The 18,995-nt window shown below is 39.8% G+C and overlaps 2 protein-coding genes across 6 annotated transcripts in view; one reads left to right on the top strand and one right to left on the bottom strand.

Annotated features, from left to right (window-relative positions):
• The window catches only part of LOC128929458 (uncharacterized), a 52,668-nt gene extending 46,259 nt beyond the window's left edge, over nucleotides 1-6,409 (bottom strand). The window contains exon 1 of the mRNA XM_054244034.2: nucleotides 5,209-6,409. Coding sequence (XP_054100009.1) covers nucleotides 5,209-5,569 — 361 coding nt within the window. The 5' untranslated portion in view covers nucleotides 5,570-6,409. The remainder of the gene's footprint in view (nucleotides 1-5,208) is intronic.
• ROCK1 (Rho associated coiled-coil containing protein kinase 1) overlaps nucleotides 5,584-18,995 on the top strand; it is a 173,224-nt gene continuing 159,812 nt past the window's right edge. For all 5 annotated transcript variants that reach the window (XR_013525785.1, XM_078347849.1, XM_035270699.3 and 2 more), the window contains exon 1: nucleotides 5,584-6,572. Coding sequence is in view for 2 of the 5 variants with exons in the window: in XM_035270698.3 (XP_035126589.3) it covers nucleotides 6,480-6,572 (93 nt within the window). In the remaining 3 variants the exon portion in view is untranslated. The remainder of the gene's footprint in view (nucleotides 6,573-18,995) is intronic.

Raw genomic sequence — 18,995 nt, 5'->3', positions numbered from 1 at the left:
AATATAAAGAAGTATTAAAGGCATTCCCAACATCTCTCTCTATATATATTTACTTATGATTAATTCTTTTCTGAAATTCAAGTATTTTATGTATTGCTGTAAAACTATGCCAAAACCTAGTGACTCAAAGCATCAACCATTTTATTATTTGCTCATGATTCTGCAGCATGAGCAGAGAGCTTAAAGGGATCAGCTTGTTTCTTATTCTATGTGCCATCAAAGCTTGGGGGCTGCTGGAATGGGCTATGGTCTCGGATCTCTGTTCTCAAGGTCTGCAGGATTCCTTGGTTGTCTTCATGTAATCTGTTCATGTGGTTAGTTAGACTGGGTTTCCTTACACCATGGTGATCTCAATTTAGTCTGACTTCCCAGAACATAAAACTGTTAGCTGCCAGGACCCTCAGAACTTAGGCCTCCTACTGGGACAGTGTCACTTTTGCTGCATTGTACTGGTTTAAAGCAGGTCACAAGACACCAGCCCGGATTCAGCATAGGAGGAAATGTCTCAAGGGTGGGAATATTGGAGACATAGTTGATTGGGGGCCATCTTTGGAGGCTAACACATCAATGTTTATTAGAGAAATTCATAAACAAGATACCAAGTCTATTTCCCACCAAATGACCAAAAGCAAAGGAATGCTCAGCTTAATTGTCTTTTACTATACAGAAGTCTACATCCAAATCTTTCTGATGATTCCATGATCTCTCCCAAATATGCCTCATTCAAATTCTTTCATTACTGCAGTCTCTTCATTAGGTTCTAGCATGACTCTTACCTACACTAAATGTTTCCAGACAGCTGACTTCCAAAATTCAGAAAAATTAAGATATAACTAATATAGTCTATGTATTTACAGAGACTTGTCAACTTTGTACATTTTTAAATTTTTTTTTTCTTTTTTAGAGACAGGGTCTTGCACTGTCACCCAGGCTGGAGTACAGTGGCTTGATCCTAGCTTACTGCAGCCTTGAACTTCTGGGGTGAAGCGATTCTCTCACCTCGGTCTTCCAAGTACCTGGGACTATAGACACATACCACCATGCTTGTTAATTTTCAAAATTTTTTTGTAGCCACAGGGATTTCACCATGCTGCCCAGGCTGGTCTGCAACTCCTGAGCTTAAGTGATCCTCCTGCCTTGGCTTTCCAAAGAGCCAGGGTTGTAAGCATGAGCCACCGCACTTGGCCAACTTCGTAATTTTTTAATTGCCAATTAAGAACACTAAAAAAATATACCATCTACTATTACTCTTGCCTCTTAAGGTATGTTTAATTTTTTTAAAAGTAACAGAATTTCATACTGAAGGACAGCCTTAGTTCTGGTTACTTTATGAAAACATACTACATATCTTTGTTCTCACTTTGCTGCAAGTCATGAAAATCCCACCAAGGATTGCCACTGGTTCTTGGACCGAGTGTTTGGGAACCCCTAGTCAATTCAGTGTTACTGAACATTTTAAAGGCCTTTTTTTTTTTTTTAAATTATTTTTTGAGACAGAGTCTGGCTCTGTTACCCAGGCTGGAGTGCACTGACGCACTCTCAGTTCACTGCAACCTCTGCCTTCCAGGCTCAAGCAATCTTCCTACCTCAGCCCCCTGGGTAGTTGGGACTATAGGTGGTTAATTTTTGTATTTTTTTGGTAGATGTAGGAGTTCACCATGTCACCCAGGCTGGTTTCGAACTCTTGAGCTCAAGTGATCTGCCTGCCTCAGCCTGCCACAAGTGCTGACATTACAGGTGTGAGCTAATTTACCCACCCTTCAAGGCCCTTTTCATTCAACCTGCTAAAATCATTTCACATCTTTCACTAGGGACTGTAATCAGACTAATGATATTGCAAATTCTATTACTCCCTCTTTTACATGGAATCATTTAAATCTGTGCTAATGTATAAAATCCAATTGTTAAATATTTGTCTCTGTATTAGGATTGGATAATGTTAACATAGTCAGTAGTTATAAATGGGGGGGGTCTGTAGTTAGATCTGTCTCTGTTCCAATCAGAGTCCGAGCAAACATTAACAACACAGTCTCTCTGCACTTCAATTTCTCCATCTGTGGCATAATTTTAAGAGATTATACAGAAAGTGTATGGAGTAGTGCCTAGCACACACATGGTGAGCACTCAGTATGTTTGTTATATTATTATTTGAGATGGAGCCTCACTCTGTCACCCAGGCTGGAATGCAGTGGCTTGATCTTGGCTCACTGCAACTTCTGCTATCCTGGTTCAAGCAATTTTCCTGTCTCAGCTTCCTGAGTAGCTGGAATTACAGGCTCCTGCCATGGTGCCTGGCTAATTTTTGTATTTTTTATAGAGATGGGGTTTCAGCATCTTGGCCAGGCTGGTCTTGAACTCCTGACCTCGTGATCCACATCTGGGCCTCCCAAAGTGCTGGGATTACATATGGGAGCCACTGCATGTTTGTTATATCATATTTATACACGGAATCACTAATTTGCACTTGCATGTAGGATTTTAACATACTTTACATTTTAAGGGTGATCTCAAATATCCACAATACTTTGGAAGAGATTAGCCACAATTAGACAGTGGAATTTTAAGGTTGGAAGAGAACTGTATTTTATTTTTATTTTTTTTATATAGAGTCTGGCACTGTCTCCCAGGCTAGAGTGCACTGGTGCCATCTTGGCTCACTACAACCTCTGCCTCCCGGGTTCAAGCAATTCTCCTGCCTCAGCCTGTTAAGTAGCTAGGATTATAGGTGCCCCCCACCATGCCTGCCTAATGGAAGGGAATTTTTAATGTCATATGATTCCAACCTATTATAAATGAGGACCTCTTTATTTAAAAAAGTTGGCCAGGCATGGTGGCTCATGCCTGTAGTCCCAGTACTTTGGGAGGCCAAGGCGGGCAGATCACAAGGTCAGTAGTTTGAGACCAGCCTGGCCAACATGGTGAAACCCCATCTCTACTAAAAATACAAAAACTAGCTTGGTGTGGTGGCACATGCCTGTAATCCCAGCTACTCCAGAGGCTGAGGCAGGAAAATCGTTTGAACTTGGGAGGTAGAGGTTGCAGTGAGTGGAGATTGTGTCCAGTCTGGGCCACAAGAGTGAAACTCCATACGGGGGAAAAAAATGTTAATTCAGAGTCCATATATCTTATGGCAGAAGATAACTATTGGTGTGTTACAATCATGAGGATAGCCTTGTAGGTAAGTTAGCTATATGGACCCCACATGTATTTCTAGTAGCTCTGCCAAGTTGGTTATTACTTCCACTTACATTTATCAGTGTTGCTCATGTATTATCTTAGCTACCTGTTTCTTTTTCATATGTGTCTAAATGGAAAGCAACATAATGTTTACCATTCTCTGAGAAACAACAAAATACCTAATACCTAAAAATGGTAATAATAATAATAAAAAAGACAAGCAGGGTTTAGGAAATTTATTTTAGGACAACTGCCAGATTTATTTTAAGCCCTATGCTTAAAAATAAATCTAATTCACATGACTTAAAATGCTGGAGCCAAGAAAAGTCACTGCAAAGGCATTTAATGAAATACCTGGTTTGTTTAGTTGTCTTTGCTATGATTTTTGCATACATTAAGAAATTCCTATCTTGATATATACAGTGGATTTTATAGCTAGGTATTTTTTTGTAATACATAAAGTAAAAATAGAAATAGACTTTTTTTTCAAACAATATAAGATTATCGTGGCAGGTCGTGGTAGCACACGAAACCTAGCCCTCTGGGAGGCCAAGGCAAGTGGATCACGAGGTCAGGAGATCGAGACCATCCTGGCTAACACGGTGAAACCTCGCATTTACTAAAAAAATACAAAAAATTAGCCGGGGGTGGTGGTGGCCTGCGCCTGTAGTCCCAGATACTCGGAAGGCTGAGGCAGGAGAATCGCTTCAACCCAGGAGGCGGAGGTTGCAGTGAGCCGAGATGGCACCACTGCACTCCAGCCTGGAGACAGAGGGAGACTTTGTGTAAAAAAAAAAAAAATTGCGGGCGCCTGTAATCCCAGCTGCTACTTGGGAGGCTGAGGCAGGAGAATCGCTTGAACCCAGGGGACAGAGGTTGCAGTGAGCCAAGATTGCGCCACTGCACCCCAGCCTGGGCAACAGAGTAAAACTCCGTCTCAAAAAAAAAAAAAAAAAAAAGATTTTCCTAACCTCTGACTCACTTCGTAAGGTTGGTGGACTGTTAAGATGCTGCAGGATGTTTTTTTTTTTTTGAGACGGAGTTTCGCTCTTGCTACCCAGGCTGAAGTGCAATGGCGCTATCTCGGCTCACTGCAACCTCCGCCTCCTGGGCTCAGGCAATTCTCCTGCCTCAGCCTCCTGTGTAGCTGGGATTAGAGGCACGCATCACCATGCCCAGCTAATTTTTTGTATTGTTAGTAGAGACAGAGTTTCACCATGTTGACCAGGATGGTCTTGATCTCTTGACCTTGTGATCCACCCGCCTCAGCCTCCCAAAGTGCTGGGATTACAGGCGTGAGCCACCCGGCCGCTTTTTACTCAGAAAGACAATTGGTTCATCTGTACCATTTTCCAGCATGGGGTAAAATACCCACATTTTCTATTTCTAGTGATTCTTAATTTGACTTCTGAGCAAAAATAAAGTTTGATTAGAAATAAATTAAGGTAGATTGCTTACTGAAACCAGTGAAGAACATTACTTTATCGGGGGTGAGTGAAAAGTCTTTCATCTTCTCTCACATCACAGTCACCTGAAGCAACGGAACTAGGAGAAATGCCCATTATTCTCAAGTCCTACATTAGTTCTTATAAAAATCACAATTACGTTTTACTGAATGTTTTGACATTGAAATGGCAGCCTTACACGTCCAGGAGAGAACTACAGTGAGGGTGTTAATGAGAGAACTAATATGAACGACTTAAAAATATTGATTTTTTTTCCACGAGATTTTCTTTTAAAAAATTAAATTGAGCTTTCCTTCTATTGACTATCTTCCGGAGTCAGTATTTTATGGCTCTCCTGACACACACGCCTGGGGTGGGAGGGCTGAGCGCTGTAGCGCTTTGGAACTTTCCCAGGGAATCTTTTTTTTTTTTTCACTATCTCCAGTAACGGCTATAAGCAATTCCCAGGGAATCTTAAACGGTTCAAAGCCGGGGCTCGCGGAGGGCTGTCCACCGAGTACCACCGAAAACCAAACGCCACTGGTGCCTGCCGATGGAAAGTCATCTTGCCTTAAAAATAACCTACCTCCCATCCTAACAGTAACAAGGAGAACAAGCACTCTTTCCTCGTCAGAAGTCTTTGGACTGGCTGCAACCCAGAGGAAACAGAGTTGGGGCAGCTGCTGGGACAGCGACCAGAAGCAGCCAGAGCTCCTCCTCTGTCCAGACCTCCAATGCCGCTCCACAGCGGCGCAGCCCAGCAGGACCAGGACCTTGCGGGCTGCTGCTGACGCCCCGTCGGCTCCACCCAGCTGTCCGCCTTCTCCCGCGATCAGCCTGCAAGGTCCCGCCCACCTTACAGCCCCGCCCCGCCCTGCGGAGGCGACAGCGTGCGCGCGCGCGCGGGGTCCCGGCTGGTTCCCCTTCCGAGCGACCGCGCCACGCATGCGCAGTGTGCGCCGGCGGTCTCCGTTTGTTTGAACAGGAAGGCGGACATATTAGTCTCTCTCGGCCCCCCTCGCCCCACCCCCCCCCAGGCATTCGCCGCCGCGACTCGCCCTTTCCCCTGCTAGGACCGCAGCCCCTCCCAGGAGCTCCCCCATCAACAGCCGCCGGGACCCAACTATCGTCTTCTTCTTCGCCCGCTCTCCAGCCTTTCCTCTGCTAAGTCTCCATCGGGCATCGACTTCGCCCTGCCCCACCGGACACCGTAGCAGCAGCCCAAGCAGCGAGGGGACAAAATGGGAGAGTGAGGCTGTCCCGCGGGGACCAGCTCGTGGCCGAGACTGATCGGTGCGTCAGGCCGGGCCGAGTAGAGCCGGGGATGCGGGGCTAGACAGTCTACCAGCGCCTCTGAGCGGAGCGGGCCCGGCCCGTGGCCCGAGCGGCGGCCGCAGCTGGCACAGCTCCTCACCCGCCCTTCGCTTTCGCCTTTCCTCTTCTCTCTCCCTTGTTGCCCTGAGGGAGTCTCCACCCTGCTTCTCTTCTCTCGTCGCTCCTGCCCATCTCGGGACGGGGACCCCTCCATGGCGACGGCGGCCGGGGCCCGCTAGGCTGAAGCACCTCGCCGGAGCGACGAGGCTGGTGGCGACGGCGCTGTCGGCTGTCGTGAGGGGCGGCCGGGTGGGATGCGACTTTGGGCGTCCGAGCGGCTGTGGGTCGCTGTTGCCCCCGGCCGGGGGTCTGGAGAGCGGAGGTCCCCTCAGTGAGGGGAAGGAGGGGGAACCGGGCGCACCTGGTGACCCTGAGGTTCCGGCTCCTCCGCCCCGCGGCTGCGAACCCACTGCGGAGGAAGTTGGTTGAAATTGCTTTCCGCTGCTGGTGCTGGTACGAGGGCATTGTCACAGCTGTAGCAACATGTCGACTGGGGACAGTTTTGAAACTCGATTTGAAAAAATCGACAACCTGCTGCGGGATCCCAAATCGGAAGTGAATTCGGATTGTTTGCTGGTGAGTAGTGCTGCTCTCTTTTGCTTCTCTGGGGTTTTGCATGTCTTGTCTTCCTCTTGCGTTAGTCCAGTTAGCTGCAAAAGAAGGTCTCAGGTGTGCATAATCTCTTGGAAAACGCTAGATTTCTGTTTCCTGCAGAATCTTGGAGTACCATTAAGATCTCACGGCGTGGTCTTGTTTACCATTTGACTGGCTCTGTACTAACTACTCTCGGAACTTTTAATTCTGACCCAGTTCATCAGTACACGAAAGATACAAACTGCTATTTCAGGCATCCTATAAAGTTATCACGTCAGTTACTGCTACATACATAGTTTGTTGAATGGCAATCATAGTAATAATCTTTCTGATTTGTTTGACAGTCAAATTGGAAAGACTACTTTGCATTTTTTTCTTTTCTTTACTTTTTTGCGATTTAGCTCCTAGGGGTTTAGTTTTTAGCCTTGAAAGTGACAACGGAGAACTGATATTGAGGAAGTGATTTTTGAGCCAAAATTTCATAAGTGATTGGAGTTTGAAGGAACTTTTTTGCTGAACTATTGTAAAAACCCAGTATAATTGATCATAGGTCATTGCAGTGTTAACTTCTTTTATAATGTTATTGGTTACAAAAGTACCATACAGTCTATTTGGTTGTGTGGCACTTAACATTGCCACTTTTAAAACATTCTAAAGAGGGTTTTATGACATGGAAAATCCAAAATCCCATTTTGAAAATAGTACAGTAGTTGACAACATGCACAGTTATCTGTAAGTAATTGGAATTCTTAGGTCTGATACATTTCTAATGTAAACAAGTTTCTGAATTAAGGGTTATGTAATATTTCTCTTTTAGTCCAAAAACAGCATAATCTCTAAAATAAGATTTCAGGGAGTATGTAGATGGACAGGATTTCACAGCGTCTCTGATGAAATAATGTTAGATATGCACAATTTTGGGAATTAAGATTAAGGAAACAGTACAATTCGAAGAAATAATTTAATTCAAAAATCCCATCTTGAATCAAAGAAAAATTAATGTAGATTGTTTAAAATTAACGTCCATTTTATTATTCTAAATTTTTCTAAATTATTCTAGTTATTCTAAATTTCTGTTTATTTATATTTTTCCACATGTATGGGTTTTACAAGAAGCTTCCCAATGCTTTCGGAATTGTTCTACGTATCCCTGACCAGAAAATAAGTTGTTTGAAATGTCTCAACACATTATGGGTGCTCTTTATATTGAGAAATAGTAAAGAAGGTTGATGCTTAATAAATTTTAAAACATTTCATTAAACGAGACAAGTGGAAGGGATTAGAATACATCTTTCCAGTAAGGATTTCTGTCACTTCTAAGAAGTCTGATTTTTCTTTTAATATTTATCCAGTTTTCATATGTCTTTGATTTTATTTTGCTTTTCAATTTCATTATTACATAAGGTGGTAGTACAGGGAGGGTTTGGTAGCTTTCTTTTTTTTTTTTTTTAAATCATCTTCGCTTGTTTGTGGAGACCTTTATTTAGATGTGGAGGATACAAGGAAATATAAGTCTTGGACTCTTGCCTTGAGAGTCCAATCTTTTTAGGAAGACAAGACCTTATCTCACATGTATACATAGAAACAAAACCAAACACTTTACAGATTGAGAAAACGTGATAAATTCCAGATGATTGTTTAGATAATGATGCTCTTGGAAATTGAGAAGTCACTGTGAGTTGAGAGAGCCAAAGTGAGTTGATGGGTAGATAGGATTTAGATAGAGGGTATTGAAGAGGAGTGGAGGATAACGTGAATAGAGGGTGGAGACATGACTGGTTATGACATGTTTGGGGAAACAAGGAAGATAAGGTTGGAAGGAACTATTAGGGTTAGATTGTAGAGGATTTGATTGGTAAGCTAAGGATTTTGAATGCCTGTCCTATGTTGTGGCTATTAAATATTTATAAATAAGAAAGTGCTAGGGTGAATGAAGGAGATGAATCTAGTTGCGTACAAGATGGGTTAGCATGGGAAAAGACTGGAGAAACGATGAGATTGGACAGTTTTAAAAAACTATTATTGTAATAGTCCAGAAATGATTGAAGCCCAAAATTGGGGCATGAGAATGAGAAAGGAAGAATTAATGGAATTTTATTGGTAGGGTTGGGGAAAAGAAGGGGAACCAAAAAGAGAGGCAGTAGTCAGTCAGATGACTATAAAGGTTGAGTCTGGATTATAGGGAGAATGGTAAAAATAGCAAAGTCAGGTTTGGAAATTGCTTGGGAAGAATAGGCCTACAGATAAATTCAATTTTAGATTTGTTGTGTTTGAGGGGATAGTGGAGCAATCATGAGAATATGACCTGTAGAGACTGGGAGATAGGGAACTGAGCTAATGATTACAGATAATGATTTGGAAGTCATTTGCACAAAGGTGAAAGTTGATATAATGATAAAGGGAGAAACAGTGGAGAGAAAACTGAGGGTTAAAGATGAAGGTTGAACAAAGAGGAACAGTGGAGGAAATAAGGCCTCCAGAGTTAGGAGAGCCAGGTGTCATGGAGCCCAACACTTCTAAAACAACATTTTGAAAAAGAGAATAGTCAACAAACAGATCTGGTTATTTTTTTCCCCTTGAAATGTTATATCTTGTCCCCTTTTTTTCTGTTTAGTTCACAGCTGTTTATTGATAGCTGTCACTGAAATTTTATTACTCTATCAATCTGAACTTGGGAAGGACTGAATTTTCCTTTTTTTTTTTTTCTGAGACAGAATCGCACTCTGTCGCTCAGGCTGGAGTATAGTGGCACAATCTTGGCTCCCTGCAACCTCCACCTTCCAGGTTCAAGTGATTCTTCTGCCTCAGCCTCCTGAGTAGCTGGGATTACGGGCATGCACCACCATGCCTAGCTAAGTTTTGTATTTTTAGTAGAGACAGAATTTTACCATGTTGGCCAGGCTGGTCTTGAACTCCTGACCTCAAGTAATCCACCTGCCTGGGCCTCCCAAAGTGCTGGGATTACAGGAGTGAGCCACTGTGCCTGGCCCAAAACTGGAAAAATGATTTTTCCAGTTTTGTAGTATATAGCATGAATTTTCTTTGCATGATGTTTTATGATTAACATTGAGCATTCATTCATTAATTCTGTCATTCAGAGTGACCTATCAGGTGACTTCAGCTTTTTCAGTGAGTCTGTTCTTGTTCTCCATCTGGACTTTGGACCTCTCATATATTATTATAGGAACAATACTCCTTTTACATTGGTTGCCTTTCTCTATTATTTTAACTTTTTTTGGTTTGTTTAACTGATACTTATGTATTATGTGCCATGTGCAATCCTTTAGTTCTAGGTTTTTTTTATAATCTCAAAAATAAGGTTTTCAAATTATGTTTCTCCTCTACTTCCTTTACTAGATTCATGCTTAGAAGTGCAAGCTTTCAAATCTTTTGGTTTCAGAAGTTATCTGGTATATGTCTTTTTAAACTGCCTTACCCACAAAACAGCTTTTTTGTTGAGACACTAATGATGACTAGCATCCGTAATCTGAAATTCGAGGGGCTGAAAATCTGAAACTTTTTGAGTGCTGACATGACGTCACAAGTGGAAAATTCCACACCTGACCTTGTGCCATGGGTTGCAGTGAAAATGTAGTCAAAATTTTGTTTCATGCACAAAATTATTAAAATATTGCATAAAATGACCTTCAGGTTGTGTGTATGAGTATATATGAAATGTAAATCAATTTCTTATTTAGACTTGGTTCCCATCCTCAAGGTATCTTATTATATGGAAATATTTTAAAATGAAAAAGTCTACAATTCGAAACACTTCTAGTCCCAAGTATTTCAAACAAGGGATACTTAACCTGCAGTAGTTTTAAATAATGTAGCTGGGAAGAACTCTGATAAGTGACTATCCAATGTTTTCTTGAACATCTATAATTTTTTTCAAGAACTAAGTAAGTTCATTTTTCATATTATATATAAATGCTAAACTAGTCTGAAAATACTAAGATATATTGTGATAACCATTCAGTTGTTTCCTAGAGCATTCAAGTTATTCAGCTTTGGTTTTCTGTAAGTCAGATTCTTTCCAGTGTCCTAATGGTTGTCTTTCTTACTGTCCATGTTACAGTTTATAAAGATTATCAGGAGCTTTGTCTCTTTTCCTAACGTCCTTATCGTAGAATTATTTTGTCTAGGGCCTGTAATAATTTCTCAGTAATTTTGAGTATCTTTGAAAACAGAGTGAGGGATAGAGTTTAGTATCTTTGAAAACAGAGTGAGGGATAGAGTTTAGTATCTTTGAAAACAGAGTAAGGGATAGAGTTTAGTCTGTTGAATCTTTGCAGAGGAAAAGATGCGTATGACTTGTAAATTAAAAAGGAAAAAGGCCAGGTGCAGTGGCTCATGCCTATAATCCCAGCACTTTGGGAGGCCGAGGCGGGTGGATCACCAGGTCAAGAGATCGAGACCATCCTGGTCAACATGGTGAAACCCCGTCTCTCCTAAAAATACAAAAAAATTAGCTGTCACATATTTATTAGCACACTGCTTCACAATGCCAGTTAAGAACCTGACCTTTCCGTTTTTCTTCTAGCTGGTGGAGGTGTAGCAACCGGTGAGTAGAGGAGATGGAAGGGAACCAATATTAGTTGAACAGTGCATATTGAGTTCTAACACTGTGGTGTTCCCTTTGTACAAGTTTGTCACTACTATTTCTCATTAGGGAGTTTTTCAGAATGTGGAAGTTAAATGTAAATAAATGTAAATGAAATTTCTGGTGTTAACCTTTGAGTTTTTCTTTCTTCAAATTCTCTTCCTGGGCTCTGTTGACCTAGTGGTTTCCCATCTTTTTGTTCTTTTTTTCTTTGCCTCAGTCTTTGGCCTATAATATTTGTCTTTCATTCTACTACCTTGGAGAATTCATCCATTCTTACAGCTTCACTTACTATCAGCTTCATTTACTTCATTTACCATCATCTTCATTTACATTTACTAACAGCTTTGTTTACCATCATCTTCATTTAAGTACATCTTCATTTACTTCATTTACTATGCACATGATACCCAAATCTTTATTTTTAGTCTTTTATTTCAAATTCTAAATATCTGACTGCCTTGTAAACATCTCTCCTTGGATGTCATGTTAGTCTCAAATCCCTCATATGCCAAAACAAGCTTCTTCCCATAAACTTAACCTGTTTTGTCATTAATTGCATTATTGTTCCTGTCACTAAACTGGAATTTTTGTTGTAAACTTTTTTGACAGTGTAGTCTACACAGTGGGTTATTACAGCAGATTTTGGGTGGCATTTTAGAATCTAGATTATTGCTATCTAATCCCCTGTATGCCTTGCCAGTTCAATTGATCAGATTTGGGGATATATTACTCTTGGAATGAAAAGACCTGAGGTCATTAAATCTTTGAGCCTTGAAGTTGTATCTCTGCCAGTGTTCCTAATTTGTGGATTAATAGGTGTTATTAGTATCAATTGCATATCTAGTTAGTTTGGACCAGACCTTTTTGGATGTTAGTGTGTTGAAGGAACTTCTTTTTTTTTTTTTAAAAAAAACAAACAAAAAAAAACAGGTTACTCTCCTTATTCATTTTTATTCATTCAGGAAATCTTTGTATAGGGTCTTAACTTGGATTGAAGTCTAAGCTCTGCCATGTTTTTGCTGAAATATCTTAGGGAGTTATTTTAACCTCTCAATGCTTGTTTCATCTTCAGAAAAATGGGGGTAAAAGTACTAGATTGTTGTAAGAATTGAATAATATAGTCAAAGCAACTATCAGCATTTGGTATTTAGTAAGCATTTGTAATATTGTCATATTTATAATATTCCTGTTATATACTAGTCAGTGTGTGTAGTCTAGAAGTTGATATTTATTGTCTTTTCTAAGTGCAGAGTAATTTATCTGGCATCTCAAGCTGCTCATAAATTCATAATCTAGTTGTGTATTATTGATGTGTAAGCCAATTATAACTGAAAATGGAGACATTTATTCTCCATTGAACAATCAGTGTAAGATTGTCAGCCATCTTTGGTAAGTGCTATTTTTGGAACTAGTTCCCAAATGAATTTTAATTTTATATTTGGCATTATTTTTGAATTTTTGACTTATGTTTATAACTGTGGGAGTTTGTACTTTTTGAACAGAGGAAGTGGTTATTTTTCATTTGTCTGTCTATTAAAATGTTAACATATAGTTTACTTGTCTAGTATTCTTGCCCTCTGTTTGGAATTATGAAATATAGAGTATATTTTTATTACAGTTCCTAATTAGATAGATTCAATAAATGGGAAGGATCTTTTGGAGACTGTTTATTCGTTTAGTCATGATTTATAACGTGGTATCTACTTTGTGCCAAGGGTTTAGTTGGATATAAAAAGCAATTGGGAACTAATTTATGGAGATTGAGTTGTTATCTTGTTCTCTTTCTGTGTGTATCTTTTATACTTTCAGTATGTGTTCTGTAAATAGGCTCTCTCGCACTACAAGCACCCTGTGGGTGTGTAGAGAGGTGGCTCAGAGTAACAGCTGAGATATGAATTGGGTCATTCATTAATCCTTTGGGTGAGAAGTGTTTTTAATTCGGAAGAAGGAACTACAAAGTAAATTCTCAGTTTTAGATTAGATTTTGCATAACTTTATAATAGTTTCACTTCATGGTTATAAGTTTTGGTATTTTGGCTATATGGTGAAAACTACAGATTCTGTTATGATAATTGATATAAAAACCCACTTATCAGGAGAAAATGTATATGGAGTTCTGTTGCTTAAGATAATCCAATAGCTCTACTTCTCCATTCTCATCCCCCCAAAAAAGGGGGGTATATCCATTCAGTTTAAGTCCACAGTGTAGCTGTTGGATACCACACACATGTGTTCAAGAAGATGAACAGATAGATAGTACTGTAATTCACAATGGAAAGTATTTATTCCTAAAAATATGCCATTCATGTGCTGTTGTGAAAAGACACTGCGCTGAAAATTCAGAGAATAGTCTTGTTTTGCTGTTAACTCTGTGTGACAAAGTAAATCATTTTTCTTATCTAGGCTTCAGTTTCCCTATTTGTAGAACAAAGAGTTGGACCAGATAGTTGCTGATGTCCTTTGTGTCTCTGAAAATTCTATGAGAGGCCTGATGTGGTGGCTCTCACCTGTAATCCAAGCACTTTTGGAGGCCAACGTGCAAGTATCCCTTGAGCCCAAGTGTTTGAGACCAGCCTGGGCAACATAGACAAAATAAAAAAATTACCTGGGTGTTGTGGCTGTTTCAGAGATTGAGGTAGAAAGATCGTTTGATCCCAGGGGGTTGAGGCTGCAGTGAGTCACATTGGTGCCATTGCAGTCTGGCCTGGTTGTCAAAGTGAGATTCTGTCTCAAAAAATAAAAAAAATAAAAATTCTATGATACTTTGTTTATTATATTTCAATTAAAATTTCAAAAAATTGTAATTGATTTATTATTTAAGAAATAACGCTTAAATAGTTAAATGTTGTTAGGGTAGAAATGTAAGATTGTCAACCATCTTTGGTAAGTGCTGTTTTTAGAACTGGTTCCTAAATTAATTTTAGTTATTATATTTGGCATTATTTTTTGAATTTGTGATTTATGTTCATAACTGTAGGGTTTGTACTTTTTGAACAGAAGAAGTGGTAATTTTTCATTTGTATATCTATTAAAATGTAAACAAACAGTTTTTTCTCTAATATACTTGCCCTCTCTGTTTGGGATTATGAAATATAGAGTATATTTATATTACAGTTCCTAAACAATAGGAAGATGTTCAAATTAATGTCCAAAGTCCAGTGTCTCAGGGAGGCAAGAGGTTTTCTTATACTTGTGTCATATTTTTAAGGGTAAGCCAACCTGTGCCCCTCTTAATTGATCCATACTTCTGATACTAGATTTTTGTCAAGAAATTGAAATTTTTCTCAGATTGTTGTCTTGAACTACTTTTTTTTTTTTTTTGAGACAGAGTCTGGTGCTGTCACCCAGGCTGAAGTGCAGTGGCACAATCTCGTCTCACTGCAACCTCCGCCTTGAGCTCAAGCCATCCTTCCCCTTCAGTCTCTTGAATAACTGGGACTACAGGTGTGCATCACCATGCCTGGCTAATTTTTTTTTTTTTTTTGGTAGAGATGGGGTTTTGCTGTGTTGCCCAGGCTGGTCTCAAGTGAGCCATTGGCCTCGGCCTCCCAAAGTGCTAGGATTACAGGCATGAGCCATAGCACCCAGCCCTCAAACTAATTTTGAAACAGTGGACTGCAATTAACTTTTCCTTTTTCTCTTTTCTGTTATTTATTAATTCCTTCATTTAACAAATATTTATTTGATGTATACTGTGTGCTAGGAATTCTGCTATGCAGTGAAATACCATGGTGAATAAAAACAAACATGCCCTACTTTCATGGAATTTGTAGTCTCAGGAAAAGGATTAACTAAACGTCACACTAAGATAGGTGTGGGGTAAGGTAAAGGGCACGTAAGAGATATGATCATGACTTTAAGGTTTGATTTACGTGTAGTAAAGCAATTAAGTGTATAGTTTTCAGATATGAGGCTGTAGATTGTCTGTATCAGATTCACTTGAGGCACTTGTTAAAAATGGAATCTGGGATCTTGCCTAGACAAACAAAATGACAATTTTTTGAGTTGATTCTTAGGATTTACATGAGATGTGGCTTCTTAGACACTCAAGTTTGAAAGCTGTAGTTACAGTGGAAATAATATGAATTTTTGTTCTGTTTGGTAATTTTATAAGAAGAAGTTTCAAATGTACACAGAAGTAGGGAAAATAGGATAGTGGACCCCTGTTACTCAGATTTTGCAGTTTTCAAAATGTCATCACAATTTATTTCATTAATCACCCTTTTTTGTACCAAAACATTTTAAAGTAAATTCCATATATTGCCATTTTGTCCTTACATACTTCAGTAAGCATCTTTGGGGGGGAAAAAAAAAGGACATTTTCTTACATAACCATAATGGTCGTTATCATGCCTAGCAAAATTAAAAGTGCTTTGGTATCATTAATTTCCAGTTTATATTCAGATTTCTCTGATGGTCTAAAACAGTGTCTGTTTTACAGTTGCTTTATGAGAATCTGGATCCAAAGTCTAAATGTTCTAAATGTTGCTTTTCTTTGGTTAGGTCCTTTAAGATTCTGTATATTTTTTTAAGGTGGAGTTTTGCTCTTGTCTCCCAGGGTGGAGTACGTGGCGCTATATTGGCTCACTGCAACCTCCACCTCCCGGGATCAAGCAATTCTCCTGCCTCAGACTCTTGAGTAGCTGGGATTACCGGTGCCTGCCACCACGCCTAGCTAATTTTTGTATTTTTGGTAGAGACGGGGTTTCACTATGTTGGCCAGGCTAGTCTCAAACTCCTGACCTCAGGTGATCCACTTGCCTCAGCCTCCCAAAGTGCTGGGATAATAGGCATGAGCCACTGTGCCCAGCCAAGAGTCTAATCTCTTCTTAATATAGAGAAATCTCATTCCCCCACCTTCTTTAACTCCCATGCCCCAACATGTTGAAGGAACTAGGTCAGTGGTACTATACAGGACCTTGTTTTACATTCTGGATTTTTCTTTTTACTTTTCTAATGATGTAATTTAACTTCTTCCTGTATCTTCCATATTTCCTATAAAATGATAGTTAGATCTAAAAGCTTGATTTACTTATTTCAGATTTCTAGCCAAGGGTACTTAATAGATTGTCTACTTTCTTTTCCTTTTCTTTTTTTTTGAGACAGAGTTTTGCTCTTGTTGCTCAGGCTGGAGTGCAATGATGCAATCTTGGCTCACCGCAAACTCCGCCTCCCGTGTTCAAGTGATTCTCCTGCCTCAGCCTCCCAAGTCACTGGGATTATAGGCATGCGCCACCATGCCCAACTAATTTTGTATTTTTAGTAGAGACAGGGTTTCTGCATGTTGGTCAGGCTGGTCTTGAACTCCTGACTTCAGGTGATCTGCTTGCCTTGGCCTTCCAAAGTGCTGGGATTACAGGCGTGAGCCACCGTGACCTGCTGATTGTCTGTGTTTTCCTTTGCCTCACAAGGAGGTGCATAATGTCTGGCTGGCCCTTAGTGATGCTAAGGTTGATGATTCTGTTCAGGTGGCATCAGTCTGTGGTAACTTTCTGTAAGAATCCTTCATTAATCTTTCATCTAATGGTTTCATTCCTTCATAATCTTTAGCTGAAATCAGTTATTTCTTTAGGGATAGCAAAATAAATAATTTTCTTTTTTCTTTTTTTTTTTTGAGCTGGAGTTTTGCTCTTGTTGCCCAAGCTGGAGTGCAATGGTGTGATCTTGGCTCACTGAAACGTCCGCCCCTGGGTTCAAGTGATTCTCCTGCTTCAGCCTCCTGAGTAGCTGGGATTACAGGCATACACCACGATGCCCGGCTAATTTTTTGTATTTTTAGTAGAAACAGGGTTTCACCATGGTAGCCAGGCTGGTCTTGAACTCCTGACCTTAGGTGATCTGCCTGTCTTAGCCTCCTAAAGTTCTGGGACTACAGATGTGAGCCACAGCACCTGGCCAATGATTTTCCAATTCCGTTATTCCTTCCACATTTATTAACTGTAATTCTTCTGTTAGGGGTAGATGTTTCACATATTAATATCATCTAGGGCTGTGTGTTTACCATGAAATACAGTTCATGAAATACAGAATGAATGCTTCAATCTTTTCCTTAATTGCCACTTTTTATAGCAAGGTATTTTGGAGACTTATGATAGACATGCCACAAACTGGGTAATTTGAGGGAAGTTTAAGTAAAGGACTGTTTACAAAGGTATAGACAATATTTAAGGAAACCTGTGGGGATATTACAGTGCTCTACGACTAGTCACAATGAGGAAGGGAATTGCTATCACTTCTTTTATAGATATATGCTTCTATTTGTTCTTCCTTTTTTTGAGACAGAGTCTCGCTCTGTCACCCACCCTGGAGCACAGTGGCCTCTTCTTGGCTCACTGCAACCTCTGCCTCCTGGGTTCAAGTGATTCTCCTGCCTGAGCCTCCTGAGTAGCTGGGATTACAGGCATGTGCCATGACACCTGGCTTATTTTTGTATTTTTGTTTCACTGTGTTAGCCAGGCTGATCTTGAACTCTTGACCTCAAGTGACCTGCTCATCTTGGCCTCCCAAACTGCTGGGATTACAGGCATGAGCCACTGCACCTGGCCCTTTTATTTGTTCTTTAAATGATTGCTTGAATTTTATTTTCTGTAACAAAAAGAAAAAGAAAATGTTTCTCTGATTTTTATCATCTACCCTAAAAATATTTCCTCATCTCATCCTAACTCTTATTTCTTCTGCTTGTTTCTGATAGGCTCTTAGGGAGGCAGTATGACATAGTAGTTAAAAACATGAGTTCTAGAGTCAGACTGGGATTTTGACTTCGACTCAGGTCAGCCACTTACTGGCCCTGTGACTTTGGGTAAAGTTTTTAAGGGGAACTCAAACACATCACCTTCAAATAAGATTAATCATAGACCCTTGTAGAACTCTTAGGAATATTAAATGTGATAATGCATGTAAGTGTTTTGCAGAGTTCCCAACATTTAGTAGATGTTAGCTGTTTTTATCATCATTGTCATCATTTTATATTCTTATGATTTGTCCTTGGGAAAAACTACTTTTGACCTAAGTGGATTATTATCTATCTCCCAGCTCTGCAGGCCAGGTTTTCATTTAGTTGTGTAACCTTGGACAAGTTACCTAACTTTTTTGAGTCTGAATATATTTAATCTGCAAAATAAGAATCATGATAATATGTCATAAGTTTTAATTAGGAGGATTAAATGAAATAATTTAGAGGTGGTGCCATAGTTACATACAAGTATTAATAGTTAATTCTTTTCCTTGCTTTACTTTTATAGTATAGGTTTCATGAAGATTTCCGTATAGGCAAAAATACTACTTGAGGGGGAAAGTAGAGTGGGATACTTTATTTGAAGTGTTCCCCGGATTTGATCTTTACTTTTTGTTACTGCTGTGCTATCCAAATCTAAATTTTCAACCCAACATTTTTAGATCTGTGGGACAGCCTAGCAGTTTGCCAATATAATCTACACAACATCTTTTTCTTTAGTGCTTTTTGTCATGTGGTCTCAGTCTACCTATTTACTTGTCTTTATTCCCAGCATTTCCCAAAATAGACTGTGCTCCACTGGATTGTCTCGCTTTCTATAGTATCTCACCTACTCTTTCCTATTTTTACTATCATATTTCCATGACCTACCTTTCTCTCTCCTTGAGTTCTCCTCCGTATCCTCCTCACCAATTTTCTCATCTTTATAGTCTGACATAAATCACAACTATGTTAAACTGTTTTCCTTTTTGAACTCCAATAGTCTCATGAAATTCAGAAATTGATCATAGCTGTCTTGTTTGTTAATCTTACCTAATGAGAATTCCTTGAGGGCCAAGCATAATAA

Source organism: Callithrix jacchus, chromosome 13 (assembly GCF_049354715.1).
Source record: "Callithrix jacchus isolate 240 chromosome 13, calJac240_pri, whole genome shotgun sequence".
Taxonomy (NCBI): Eukaryota; Metazoa; Chordata; class Mammalia; order Primates; family Cebidae; genus Callithrix; species Callithrix jacchus.
This window is presented reverse-complemented; position numbering and strand designations above follow the sequence as displayed.